The 15,024-nt window shown below is 41.0% G+C and overlaps 1 protein-coding gene across 1 annotated transcript; it reads right to left on the bottom strand.

Moving 5' to 3' along the window:
• On the bottom strand, positions 1-13,034 carry LOC118773155 (pyroglutamyl-peptidase 1-like). The gene is made up of 5 exons (XM_036521945.1): positions 12,847-13,034; positions 9,246-9,298; positions 6,874-6,990; positions 2,379-2,611; positions 1-727 (listed from the first exon to the last, which is right to left on the bottom strand). The coding sequence occupies exons 1-5, from the start codon at positions 12,878-12,880 to the stop codon at positions 535-537; spliced, it is 630 nt and encodes a 209-aa protein (XP_036377838.1). The 5' UTR covers positions 12,881-13,034; the 3' UTR covers positions 1-534.
• Between the last annotated feature and the right edge of the window lie 1,990 nt (positions 13,035-15,024).

Here is a 15,024-nt window from a genome sequence, read left to right as displayed (position 1 = left end):
TGTTAAGAAAATCAGACAATGAACTGGAGACGGAGAAATAAATAAGATGGAGCTTGTAGTTAGACTCTGAACTGGGGAACTCTGAGGTCTGTACTTTGGGTTTCAGTGTTGCTGTGCCATGCTGACACATAAACATCCCTCCAACAGCTGCTCTCACCTCTCACCACGGGACCACTGGCCCACGGCGCTATGATGTGTATTGAAACTGTTCCCTCCTTGACATATCCTCGCCTTTCGCCAATAGCCATGTCTGTGCCAAACTGCTTTTTAAGCATCCCTCTCTCATTCCAGTCCTCTCATCCTTTTTAGCGTTCTCTCTCAGACACAGGGTGGCCTGGAAGCAGAGGGGCTGATGGGAGGTGAGTGGATGGAGAGGTGTCTATGTAGATTGGAGGCTGGGGGTAAGCCTGAGGGAGGGAATGAATTCTTCAGCGTTTTTGTCCGGCTGGTTGTGTTTAAGTGCAATCCCTTGTAGGGAGGTGGGGGGTGGGTCTGTCTGGGAGCTGGCTTTCGCTGTTCATGGCTGGAGGTCACTCAGTGTCCGTGCTGGCAGTTGATTTTGTTTTCGGCTTGGTCCAGCAGGTCCAGCATCTCTTGGACAATGGCCTGCAGAGCCCGGCCCAGGTCCTCGCCGCTGTATGGTTTCCCAAGCGGGGGCACATGCACAAAGGCAGACCTTCCCCGGCTCAGGTACAGAGAGGTATAGTAGGTGTAGTCACACAGGTACCTGGCAGGGGAAAACCGGCAGTGCATATGTTTCACAATGTTCTTAACAAACCGTAAACCTATGCATGTATGTGTGAATAATGTGTATGTTTTACAACATATATAGCATGCAAAACAGTGCTAATAAGCCTGTCACCACCAAAAAAAGATAATTATGCTTAAACATAGTACTGAAGAAAACAAATTTGTTAGTATCAAATGATTCAAGTCATTTGATTTTCTTTACTCATGGCAGGAGGTAGCACATGCCTTCTTAGTGCTACATTCTCCATTGTAACATGAAGCTAAAACATACTGTGGAAAAGAGTACACTTCAAAACAGCCTTTTCCACAGCCATCCTGGTAATACTACAAATCTCAGTTGAACAAATCTCAGTCAATTTAGATGGCGTGTTAGTTGAATCAAACTGCCAGAGCTGTATGCAGTGCAATAATTTGGTTGTTACATCATTTGCAAGAACTTCACTTTCTGCATTTGTAGCTTGTTGCTATGTTGACCCACATCAGATTAAAAAAATACATTGTATAAAAAACATATAATACCAGTGTTCACAGAAAACACACTTCACCACAAACACTTACACTGCTTTACCAAAGATGTGGTTTAATGCACCCAGTTTCATTTTTATAACTCTTACACTTCAGTTCACTAATTTCAAGATTATTTGTTAATGATTGAAGTCTGTCTGACAACAGCGTGGACATGCGGGTTATGAGGAGAGACACTGGAGTGGAGCTGTACAATAACAGTTGTTACTGAAACAGAAACACCAAAGAAGCTCCTGTTTACAGACTGGGGACAGTGGATAGGCAGGCAATTAGTTGTTATGTTTCTTCATGCAAGCTTTGAGTATGCCTGATTGACTAATCTACCTGCAGGTCATCTTTCAAACAGACTGCACTGCATGCTTCTGTCAAGTAGAGGGTAGGTGTCTGTTTGGTAAATTGACAATTTGTTTCAATCCAGTTCTCCAAATACAGTTTTTAATTTTTTTTTTATCTATACATACATTATTGAACCATTAATATGAGTCTAGATTATCCAAATACCTTCTGTTGTGTTGCTATATTCCAATTCAGGTCAGCTTCACAGCACAATGATAACTATTTCCACTATCCTATATGTCAGTGTTTCTCAATCCGACTCCTGGAGGCCCCCCTGCTCTGCACGTTTTCCATCTTTCCCTGCTCTGCCTACCTGACTGAACTCATCAGTGGCACTTTTGATTAGCTGAGCACATCTTTTTCTCAAGCAGCAAGGATAGATAGAAGATATGCAGGACAGGGGGCCTCCAGGAGTAGGATTGAGAAACACTGCTATAAGTGCAATATAATTATAAATGTGACATGACCTAACAGCTGTCTGACCACTGGCCTATGTGCTTATTCACTTAGGCAGATTGCCTTTGTTGCAAACTAAACACTTTGGCCCAGGCAAAGAGCTACAACACTCTGTTACAATGGTTAAGGCTAAAAGGGTGGGGGGGGGGGGGACAGCACTGCAAAGTATAGCATTACTAAAATCCCTAAAATATGAAAGAAAAAAAATATTAAAGAAAAATTATCTGTCTGGAATACTCTATGTTCTTTTTTTAACAAAATGGGACATTCTTACGACAATGGCTTCCTTCCCAAACTTTAGGGGAACCTACCTTCCAGCATCTTTGGACACAGACACAGCCACCCCCAGCCCTGCAGCGGTCACCCTCTTGCACACAGAGTCCATGTCAATGACAGAGTCGATGCAGTCGGGTCCCCCCTCAATACAGCACTGAGAGTCAGGGCAGAAGCTGCAGTTGTCCAGGCCCTTGTAGCCGTGGTTACGACCACACTTCTCCAAGGTGACCGTGGTGGCCATCCCGGACAGTCCCACGTGCACCACCAGCTGAGTGGTAGGACATTTTCAAAGATAACAGAAGTTACATTGCAAGTTAGAGCAGAAACGTTTAAGCTAGTAAAAAGTAATGTAAATCAAATTAATGTTTATGCAAATAAGATTAATGTTTATGTAGATAACCTGTATGAATGAGGTCAATGTGCCACACATGACATCAGCTTACTAACTGAAGGTGATTACAAGGATAGAATATAAAATTAACCAATGCCCTCAGAATCTGGTACATGGTCTATAATACTGCTGTGTATGAGCAAGATCATCTTTTTGTTTTGTAAAGTACACCCTACAACATCCTCCTGATTGAGAGCTCCATGCTGCATGCTGACCTTGGTGGTTCAAAGAATATCTGCAACACTGCTTTATTTCACTTCAGTCAACCTGCCAAAGCATGAGATAAACCATATAACAGATGCTTCGCATGGGGGCTGGCATTGGGCCCCACTTGAAACCAGTACTTTCTGAAAAGGCTCTCTCTTCAACAGAGTCAATAGACCAATGTGTGAACAGTCCACATTCACCTGTAGCAACAGCTGAAGAAGAGTGTATCCAGACACAGAGGAATGCAATCCTGCACTCACGTGTGGAGAGAAATATGAGACTGTCTACAGTGGTGGGTGTCTCCATATCCTTTAATCTCAACTGTCTCAAAGGACAAAACCAGCACACTTACGGTAAACAGTACAAGTAGGAGAGCTGCGCTATAAAGATACCACCCAAATGTTCCCCAATTGTCCTAAAGACAGATGAGAGTACTGACAAAGATCTCCCCACTTTTAGGCTTTCAAATCTCATAAATGTCAAGGGGGTCACTGTGATGGACTGACACATGTTCATATGTGGTCTGTCATGTTCTGTTTGTACTGTCATTCATATGGCCTTATTAGATGCACTCTTGTACACTTTCTTTGTAAGTCACTCTGGATAAGAGGGTCTCCAAAGTGACTAAATGTAAATGAAAGGGGGAGGCCTTGAGTAGAGATTGGAGAAAACCTCATCCCTACTGCTGTGAGCCATCACCCCAAAAGTACGGCCTTGGAAAGCCAGTGAACTGCAGAAAGCCATCTGTATCCATCATCAAGTACTGCTTAGGCAAGACACAGCCACATGCCTTATCTCTGTAACATACAAGGAGAGTCAGTACTTCTGATGTCCTGTGCGTGAGTCACGTGGCTCCTTGGAGACTGGACTCGGGACAGTGTGTTCGACCTCGCTGTCTCAACATAAGCACACGGAGGTGGCTGAAAAGACCTTCAACACCAAGAGCCTGGACATAGATACAGACAGAGCGTAAAGTTCGTTTACATGCCACATAGATGTAAGTACAGAGGCCATGTTTACGGAGTGCAGTCTTAAGCTTAGCCCAGCCATAAGCTCAAAAGGCAGTTCGGCAAAAGTCCCATGTGGGGAATCTGAGAAGGCGTTCAAGTGCCTTGACTCTTAAAGTAATGGCCAGGCAAGAGGTTGTGACCCTGCCAACAACCCATCAGTCTGGTTACAGCAGCCTTCGCTTGCTGCCAGGTAACGCTTCTACATTGACTATATCAGAGATTACATTATTGTCATTTAGCTAACACTCTCATGTAGAGCAACTTAGCAAGGTTACAATTTACAAGGGTACAGCAGTAGTGCCCGAGTGGGAAATTGAACCAGCAATCCTTCGGTTACAAGTAGGGGTAGGCGATATTTTGAATATACAGTACTCAATGTATTGCAGCTTGTTCTACGTGGGATGCAGTAAATGACTATATCACGAACATCGAGTACAAATTGTCACATAATTTTTTTTAAGCCGCCGGCATGAGACTCGCTTTGGCATTTCACTTCTCTTGCTCTCTCCTATGGCTCTCTCCCTCTCACAGACACAAAAAGAAAAAGACTCACATACATACGTCAAACACACTTGCCCGCCCATCCAGACCACTCTCCTGAGCAAGTGTGCGTGATGTATATAGAGGTGTGTTTTTGAGAGAGGTGAGAGATGTGTTTTTGTATCTGGAGGGAACAGGGAAAGAACCTGGAAAAAGCGAAAGAAGTGAAGCGCCAAAGCGAGTTTATACGTATTGAGTTCGGAAATGGTAATAGAAGATGGAGGCGGATGAATTGGTTACGAAAAGAAACAGCGTTGGATCCATCGTCTGGCAGTGGTTTGGGTATCGCAAGGAAGATGTTGAACAAACAATGGTTCTCTGCAAAATATGCAGCAAAACCACTGCCACAAAAGGTAGCAGTACCACAAATTTGTTTCACCATTTGAAATGCCACCCACTACAAAATGAAGAATGCCTGAAACTCCTCATCATGCCATTACTTATTTTCATTTAACAGCTGTGCCTGGTTTGAATAAATACTGTTTTGTTAAATTTAACTTGGTTGTGATTTCCCCCTTTTTGCATGCAATTATATACATAGTATATATAGTATAAAATTGTTCCATTAAAAACCACTGATGAATATAAACAAGAATGTTTTAATGCAGACATATGTTGCAGGGACTACTAGAATCATCACACCGGTGTGATTGTATGCATCAAAGGGTTAAATCGAGCATTTATGAAGTGCTTTAGAGGAGATTTCAAAATATCAAGATATATATTGTATATTGCGATATAGCCTAAAAATATCACAATACTATTTATAGGCCATATCGCACAGCCCTGTATAAGCCCTGCACCCTACCTCTATGCTACACTGCTGCCACAGACCATGGGGATTGGAGGAAGGAGAGGACAGCAGACATGCTGACACTGGGTCCGACCCTTTCGTACGATACCAGCAGCAAAACTGACAAAGTCTTGACTGAGCTCAGCGCTGCTGGTTCAAGGCAAAGACTGTATCATTGCCCTCCACCAGGCCTAACAACTACAGTTAGAGGTGCCACAACAGCTCCTGCACTTGAGACGGCATATGTGGTCTAGGTGCCAGGGATGACAGGGAGCCCACTAGCAACTCTAACTAATCTACCCACCAAGTTCACTGTGGCCAATCAGAGGCCAACAATAGAACTCACACTCTAATTCCTCTGAGCCCGACTGGAGTTTATATGTCATTTATATTACTATCAGATTGGTGCTAGCAGCACAGGGTGGCACTTTCAAGTCTCAGCACTGAGTGAAGGGCCCAAGCAGCTACACACTATGCACTACATCCTACACAGGGTAGGTGGTAGCCTAAGGAAGCAGTGGACCCCCTGGCAAAAGGGGCTCCCCTCAGCTGAGCACAGCAATGTTATTCCTTTTTGGTTTGCAGTTCAGGGCTAACGACACATGGAGGTGCTATAGAGTCCAAATACTAAGCTGAGGAATTAGGCAGGTGTGCACTAAAGAGGTACACACAGGGGGTGGAGAAGCCTAGGGCAAGATTTGACCTCACAGCTGTAGAGGCTAAGGCAGCTGTAGAGGCAGGGTTCTGAAAACACACACTTTCGCATCCAGAACAGACAGCAGCATAACTCCTTATAAGGAAAGGTTGAGAGGCTGAGAGTGGAGATGAGTCCAGTTACACACACGCGCGCACACGCACACGCACACGCACCAAGGGTATACAAACAATGGAAACATCATACAATATATAGATATTTACTAACTAATAAGAAGTTGGGTTACCCTTTGCCTTCAGACCAATTTCAGTCCTTCTTGGAATGCTGTTATACAAGTTTTGAACGATTTCTAGATAGATACTGGAAAATTCTTCAAGAAGGAAAGCCTCCTGTTTTTCTGAGAGACGAAGGAGGTGGAATTCTACTCTGCACTCTACATTCTAGAACTCAAAAAGGTTCAATGACATTTAGACCTGGTGATTGGGGAAGCCATGGAAGGTGTTTGACTTTCTCCTGTTGTTCATGAAGCCACTCTTGAATCTGTTGAGTGCTGTTACCACCTTGGAATATGGGAACAGCTTGAGGAAACAATGTTTACACCACAGGGTGCACATGGTCCTCTAAAATGGCCTCATGTTTCTTGGCCATAATTTTACCATGTGCAGTAATAATCAGACCTAATTAAGGTTTTCGGAGGTAAAGATTTTGTGCTCATTTACACCAGGTTATGCGTATATATGTATATGTGTCTTTCAACAGCTGCGTCACATTTAGAAAGGCGAGTGATTCAACATGTTATCTAAATCCTCACTACAATTAAAAAATTAGAGTTAAGGTAAAGCATTGAAAGAAAAAAAAAAGTCCTATATCCCCAAAGCTTCCCTGTTACTTGTTAATGGTGTGGAGGAATGGTAAGTACTCTCTGCTTTCCTACCTGTGGATGGTACTGTTTCCATAGGGATGGCACCAAGCTCTGGACGGTTTGGTACTCCACAGGCACTTCGTACACATGCAGGTCCACATCATGACCCAGCCCCAGCTTCTTCAGCTCCTGTGAGATGAGGAAGAACAGAGAAACTGTCAGCCTGGTGAAACACTGCATTCTCTTGGTCTCCTACTCCAGTAAGTGCAGTATGTGCGGTCAAACACACACTAAGTCTGTGTGTTTCTGTGTGTTTATATATATGTGAGTGTATGTGCACGCTACAGAATTACACTAATCTTGTTCTATCAAAAAAAAATGAAATGATTGAATCTTTTTTATTTCCAAGTATTATGTGAGTCATTCAAACAGCTGACCTAATTAAGTGTCACAGATGCTTATTCGAATTCAAATAAATGTGTGCACCACTGGCTCTATCTTGCACATTAATCCCTCCAGATACATAGTGAAACAGTGAGCTAACACAAAGCAGACTATGGCAACAAATAATAAGACAATACTGAAGTAATGTCACGGCCATTTTGGAGAAAAGATGGGGGTGGAGAAAGAAATCCAATGTCCATTCAGTGTGACTTCTCTCACAGCCAGCTCTAATCCCCCCACACAGGAGCACAGACCTCGGCTGCTGGTCCCCATAAATATTGAAACGAGGCTTGTTTGACCAAGTCCCTGACCCCTCCACAAAGCAGCTCTTTGTTTGCGTTTAATATCCTTATCAGGTCTGTCTAGACACCCTGACAACCATTGTCCCCTTCTAATTTCCCAATAACGCTCCGTACCCTTCCCCCAACCTACACCACATATTAACCTCTCTTGTGCTCCACTGCTCAATTGAAATTCACAACTCATGAAGGCATCATGACTCAGGCTACAGATAAGGACACAATTAAATCAACTTGCCGTTCAATCCGGACAACACGTTTCTTCACAACCACCCTGCAGGCAAACTACATCCTTACTCCATACAAAAATGACACAGTGTAATTAACATCAAACAATGGCAAGATGAGATTCTCCCTCCTGAAGGAATTTTAGGGCCACTCTGAATGAAATCAAAGCACCATTTGACATGCCATTTTCTGATTTTCTGGTAAGATCGCATGCATGTTATTCTCATCAATGGTACAAATGTCAAATTTGTATCTTGCGTAATTTCTGAAATACAGTTTAAGTGGATGAATGATTTTAGCCATTCTTCCGCCTGCCCGGGTTTTCTTTAAGTGATTTAAGTGAAGACTTGTTGTGTTGACATGTACACACATTGTTTTCGATTCTGGATTTTTAAAAATTACGATTAGGAAATCTTCAGCACATTATTAGGAAATCTTCACCCTGAGAAACTGTAGAGCTGTGTCAGGTTCTATAGGCCTCTCTCAAGTCCTGCAATGCAGGAGGTGGCCCTCCAGTCATAATGCAGAAAACTGATCAAAGCTCCCTCCTTAACCTAATGACTCATGGGGGAAAACTGCCAAATGACTGATATATCATCACTTAGCACATAAATCATAAAAACGAATCTCAAAGCTATACTAATGCTAGAACAAACAAAAAAAACTGCCATGAAACATAAATTGTTAAACTATGACTCAGTTTCTAAAATATCCATTTCTTTGAGAAACAACCAATATATTTATCAATTTCTGACTAAATTTACTGCCCATTCAGCTTCTGCTTAGCAGCACTGCAAGCACTTAGTAAAGTTGCTTTAAATTGATTTTTCCCCCTCCTCATTGAGATGCAGATCACACAAGTGAAGGAGAGCAGGAGACTGACTCAAAGGTCTCAGCTTGTGTTGCTAATTCTCACAGCCTTGAACAATGATGGGGCTACATGCATTTCTCCACACGGGCAAAAGGCCTTACAAATGCAGGAAGTAAAACAGCCATTATCTATGATGGAAACTTTCATGTCATGCACAATACCTACTAAAACTACCAACTATACATTGCCTTACCCTTATCTTCACTTTCATCCATACGTGCATAAACAGGAAATTCTTTTCCAAACCAAACCACAGTGACACAAAGTCCACGAACTTGAAAACAGCTATTTTCAGTTATGTTATATCATTGGAGGAAGGGTGTTTACAGAAAGAAAACTACTTTGATTTTTTTTTTATGGGAAGGCCCAGGGCAGATTAGTAGATATGCCTCTACTTCACTGTGGTCACTTTGTTGTTCAGATACTGATTTGACAGATAAAACATTAGTGAACAGACTCCTAGTCTTCACAAGGTCACATGAGCTCTCATGTTAAAGGAGTGTGCATAAAGTATTGTACTGTTAAGAAATGAAAATCCTTGTATTTGTGGTGTCAAAGACGGACTTTGCAGAGCATTAGAAATTTGCTCAAGTGGCTCCTACCTGTACTGCCACCCAGCTGGCATTGATAGTGTGTTCTCCAAATGGCCCAAAACCTAAAAATAAAAGAACAGAGATGACAACAATAAATTAAATCTTTTATATTACTATCCACATACACTGCTATACCATTTGTCTCAGGTGCTTTTGCACAGAACAAAACATGAATGGGCAGCACTAGCCTTGAGCATGTTTTTGTGCTAATTTACGATTACAAACTAATTAACCCTGAGTGAAAATGTGAACTGACTTACAGTGAAAATATTGACTTAATTTAATAATGGCTTTCTTTTGAGCTGAGCTCTCACTTAGTTAAACATTAATTAAATACATACCTTGATATGGTATCCCTGCACTGAACCTCCTATAGGTAGTTTGCTAAATAAATGTGGTGTTTGAGCTGGGTTTGTACCAATAAATTATATTTTAAATGGCTTATTAAGCATTTTATGAACAGCTGCCACAAATTCTGAGCAGCTGTCTCAGTTAAGATCAACAGATTGTTAATTCTAGGCTCCATTCAATAATTAAACCCTAAATCTGTATTCATGAGTATGTCTGTATTTTTTATTTGTTTAATGGCCTCAAACAAAGAGAGAAAAAAAAACGTAGCACATACCTTTCTATTGCAATAAACTCACTAGCTACAACTCACATATATGTAACAAAAAAAAACAAAAAACAAATAGTAGGTCTTACATGGATGTCAACTTCGGATCATTATTCAATGAACACCTCAATAACATCTAATTAACTGAGAGCTCAGCCGGAACATTTAATATCATACAGGCATACACAGTGTGCCCCCCGGACCTGGGATGGGAAACACCAATTGTTCACTCATCTCAGACTTGGTGTCAACCCATTATTCCATTAACCACATAGTCCAGTCTTAATCACTTAAACTTCCTTAGTTCACAGCCTATAATGTACGCACAGTACATCTATGCACCCATATACATCCAGTGTAAAAGTCCTTTGCAGTGAAAAGAAAGTGACAGTATTGGTCCAGTTTGAAGTTGCTGTCAGCACTACCAATGTAAACAGTCCTGATGAAGAGTACCCTTATTAAAGACGCTTCCTCCACATTTATCTTGAGGACACCAACCATCAGAAGCACTCTGGAATATTTTACAAGCCAAATCAAAAACGCCTATCAGTCCACCCTCGGATACAACTTGCGGTTGCTGCCTACCTCTGTGAAATAAGCGTGCTCAGACAGAACACAGTTCCTGCTCTGCTATCATGTAGAACCAAATGAGGCTGTGACAATCGCAGAGAGGAGAAACACAATCACGCTGATTGGCTTCCTCAGCATCAACTGAAGTACCAGTGACTGGAGGTTCACTTCCCAGTCTCTCCTTCACATAACCAAAAGCAGCTGCCACTCCTCTGTACTAGAACCCAGCTGTTTTGTAATACCAATATGAAAATGGAGTCAGAAAAACAGTCAGAAATACAATGGTTACTTAATGAAAGATACATTTATTTGATTGTAAGCCCAGTATAACATCAAATTACTACCATCAAGATGAATGGCACTGGACACAAACATGTAGGCCAACATATATCTCAACTTGAAGAGGGATGATGATCTAAGTTCAATTATAAGATACAAGGTAAAGGGATGTTTTGTGTCTTAAAAGTGGCAACTACTGTACTTTGGGTGAATGTGAAACAAGCCTACTGCTTGTTGTCTTTCTCATTCCACAGTTCTGTCACTTCCTCCACAGTTGTTCTACAGAAAACACAATCACCATCTAACAAAAAACAAAACAAACAAACAAAAAAAATCAAAAAATTATTTTGTTGACACATTGCATCATTGAATGGAGGCATCAGCGAGAATCAGAAAAGGTATCAGTGAGTATTTCAAGACTGCTAGTTATCCACTCACTACTCACAAGCTGCTACCAGAACAACTTTCTTCACTCACAGGACCTCATGTGAAACTTGATCTAAGGTGTTAGGCTCAAGTACAATTTCACCTTGTACACAGAAAATCTCATCAAGAATTGTGTCAGTCCCAAACTCGCACAGGAAATTAAAAGAGCTAAACGCCGGCTAAAGTAAACGTGTGTATCAGACATTAGTCAAGCTATTGGCACAAGGATGTTATCTATGGCTAATTTTCCATTGGAACCCAACAGCTGATGTGCACAAAAGGCACTAAAAAAAAGGGATTAATATAATTAATTATCATGGACTAAATCTTTCAAAGTGATTATCTGTATATTATTATTTAAATTATATACTGATATTCCAGTATATATTACATTCCAGTCTGAAAGAACCAGTAAAAACTGGGGACTGGACTATGCAGAAAAACACCTGGTCTGAGGAGGAATCTCATCCTTCAAGGTTCAAACTTCCTCCAGCCCTTCAACATCACCAGTGGTACAAACCACACTTCATATGTCAGTACAGTCAGAAAAGTTTTGCTTGGACTCTTTTCGCTAGGAAAAATCTTACAGAAGTTAATGCATCTGATTTTTTAACATACCAAAAGAGCTCCCCCCCCCACTCAAAAATGGAACATTCTCCAGAAGCTACTCAATAGCCATTGTGGAAGACATGAGTTTTGCTTAAATGTCTTGAAACAAGTAACCAGTTCAGAGCAGGTTATGTCTGTGAGTACCCTGGTATTCACCTTGGTAAAGAAAGTTGTGAAATTCTTATAGTATATGGATTAGAATGGTGTCTTGACTGAATGTTGTAACATTGTCACCAGAATTAATTGTCCATTCTTTTCTCTTGGGGACTGTCTGTTTGAAGGGGAGGCGAGAGGGGGGAGAGAGGGGTCAGCAGCTGCTCGCCAGCTCTCTTTTGTGAGCCAGACTGTTCCCAGGCAATCTGCATCTTTTATCTGGCTGACCCGAGATTTCCACAGGGCTTTGTGTCTGGAAGAGAGTCTACGGGAACAGGCAGCTGTCTTATCTTAACAACTTCTGTCTATTAGTCTTCTTATTTTAAAACTGATAATTAAATAAGCAACTGTGGCAACAGTCCATACGATACTGAAGTACGATAGCATACCATTTTACAGCCGTTGACAGAGTGGGTAAAACTACATTCTTTCAAACTTCCTACTTGGTAATAATGTCAAATCTTAAAACACAACAAATTACTTCATTGCCATAATTAAACGATTAGATTAGTTTCTTCCATCATATACAGAAAAAAACTGGGTTTCTGTGAAATCGTCTTAATCCTTATATCTGCCTCTTTGAGCATTCAACGTTGTTTTCGTCATTCAAATACGTAATTCAGATGAAAACACTGGAAAAAATAATGGATCAATATTTTATTAAGGAATTTAGTCTAAATCGCCAGATTGCTAGCACCGTTGATTTTACACAAAACCAATAAACAGGTTTACGGTGACTGCTGACATTTTATTCGAATTCACCACAGAAAAACAAACCGTTATTTGAATGTAATTGATTTGATAAATTCGTTCATTTGGGGAAAACAGGTAGTAGCGTAAAACGCGTGGTGTTAAAATATTTTACATCGTTACACTTTGTCAACCGCCGGTTTTAACACAGGAGTAGCCGGAACGTACAAAACCAAGCAAACAGAGTAAAGTTGACAACACGCTTACCTGTCACTATAACAGTCCTCTTGCTGTTATCCATGATCTTCCAGGCGTTAAAGTGTCTAGAATAACCTGTGTGTTATCTACAGAGGTTTCACAAGCAATCCACCCCTCCGTCAGCCCGTGAAAGGGTTCAGCCCTGTCTCCTCACTTTTCCTGACGCCAACCGGTTCACTTGCGGTTTCCCCCCTCTCTTTTCCGTCTTTCTGGCTTTCTCCTTGATAGACGGCGTCTGACGTAATCACGCAAGACACCTGCATCAGCTGATAATACGTAAACAGTCATCTGGAGTCCTGAAGATACGATAATGTGCGCCGTGTTGGCAAAAATCACTTTATAGTAACACTTTTAAAGCTGTTAGATCACATCAGGGAAAAGTTATCCCTGTAATAGTAGTGCCTTTCTACTGTTTGTGGTAATGTATAGGCTACGAGTCGCAGAAGTCTGTGCTGACTACATTCGAAAAACTAGAGTGTACAATCAAGCCAAGTAGCTGCGAACTACTTCATTTCCAAAGGTGGATATCTACAAAGCATGCATGTGAAGTGGCATAACGTTGAATGCTAATATTGGTATACGCGACGACTGTAGGTCCTACTGGACAATTTCTCATAACCAAAACTGAAGGTGCAAGAAAGGACTAGAGTGCAGCCACGTTTAACTGTTAAGATTATATTAGAGTATGATACAGAGGCACACTTTTTGAATCGTGAAAATAGCAGGCTAATCTGGGTTGGAACACTTGCAAAATGCACGTCAAAACAACGGTTTACAGCAGGGTCTTTGTGTTTCAGCAGTTCCAACAGCATTCCAGCGCTCGTTCTTACAAAGTCACGTGCAGGTAATGGTACTTTAGAAGCCCAACGGCAAATAATCCTGCAAATCCTGTAAACGTACTTAGGCTATGTCTAAGAGTTTAATTCACTTAGGGAAAACAGGGGTGTATGTCTGAGCAGTCAACAGCCACGCATGCGGAATATAGAAAAGTTGCAACTGACATTTTTATAGCCTACTATAGATTGATTTATCTTACGAAATTTGATTGATGTTTTTCTTCAGGTTTTAAAACATTAGGCTCAACTGTCATTGTCATAAGCAATGTGATAAATGCTGAACGAGAATGCGCAAAATGATAGGTAGTATGCTAATGAGTGTTTTCAAGCATAAAAGGGTGGTATCAAACCCCACTCCCCAAAAGGAAACATATTTCTTTAATACAGAACTGATTTATAACTTCATCCTTTAAATAGTGTATTTCTTTATTTGAACTTTTGTTTATTGATTCTTTGGGCCTATTGTATTTCTTAATATGTAGCCTCTCTATTAACTAATTAATAATTTTGGCGAGTTTGGTCCACCATATGAAAAAAGGTGAAGTGGAATGGATATTATTATTACTATGTTATTGATGGTCATGAAGACAATTCTGTTATTCCAGATGATCCTGTTTTACATCTCACAAATAAGAATTATGGTGTCCTGGTCCATCAGTTGTCCAAGTCTTGTGTCTGTAAGCAAATATATTTTACCTGGACAGTTTATTTCTGCATGTAGTTGCTGCAAAAGCAGGGTCAGTATGCCTTTGAATGGAAAGCCATAACATCAGAGGCATACATCGTGTGTCGATATTCAGTGTCTACTGCTGTCTTTTGCAAGAGTCTTCTTACAAGTAGAATATTCATTGCGGAACATTGAAACTGCAACAAATCTTGACCAGATTTAGATCATTTTCTCTCTCTCTCCTTCCTGCCATATTGGAGAGGACTTGGGAATTGTCCTTGGGGAAATTAACAGTAAGTAATAAGTAGGTAATGTGAACAAGGACTTGCAGAAAGAGGAGGCAGGTCGGCTGGTTGGTTTTATGGAATTCTTCGGATGAAATGGTGCCTGATTGTTTGATATTATTAATTAAATGCATATAACAACATATTAGAAGAAAAATAATGATGCCCTTTTACACAATTTAAAATGTTATCTGGAAGAAACTTCATGAATATCTGTACCAACCTTGGCAAACTTTATTAAAATCCCTAAACTTATTATTTACTCAGCCAAGAGTTTTTTTCTGATGGTCATTTGGTCTGGTGTTGTTTCTGCATTCTTTCTTGTAGGGCTGGTGACACAGTGCCAGTGTCAAAGACAAGAATTGATATGCTGTGAATTGAGCAGGAACAACCTACTCAC

This window comes from Megalops cyprinoides, chromosome 2 (assembly GCF_013368585.1).
Source record: "Megalops cyprinoides isolate fMegCyp1 chromosome 2, fMegCyp1.pri, whole genome shotgun sequence".
In the NCBI taxonomy this organism is placed as follows: Eukaryota; Metazoa; Chordata; class Actinopteri; order Elopiformes; family Megalopidae; genus Megalops; species Megalops cyprinoides.
The sequence above is the reverse complement of the archived record's forward strand: the minus strand, read 5'-3'. Positions and strand labels throughout refer to the sequence as shown.

Bases quoted from the DNA above. Each gene is read 5' to 3' on its own strand.
- LOC118773155 (XM_036521945.1), bottom strand. From the start codon at position 12,880: ATGGATAACAGCAAGAGGACTGTTATAGTGACAG. The intron at 6,991-9,245 runs GTAGGAGCCACT...CTCATCTCACAG, and splicing joins CCAGCTGGGTGGCAGTACAG to GAGCTGAAGAAGCTGGGGCT. The intron at 728-2,378 runs GTAGGTTCCCCT...TTCCCCTGCCAG, and splicing joins GTGTCCAAAGATGCTGGAAG to GTACCTGTGTGACTACACCT.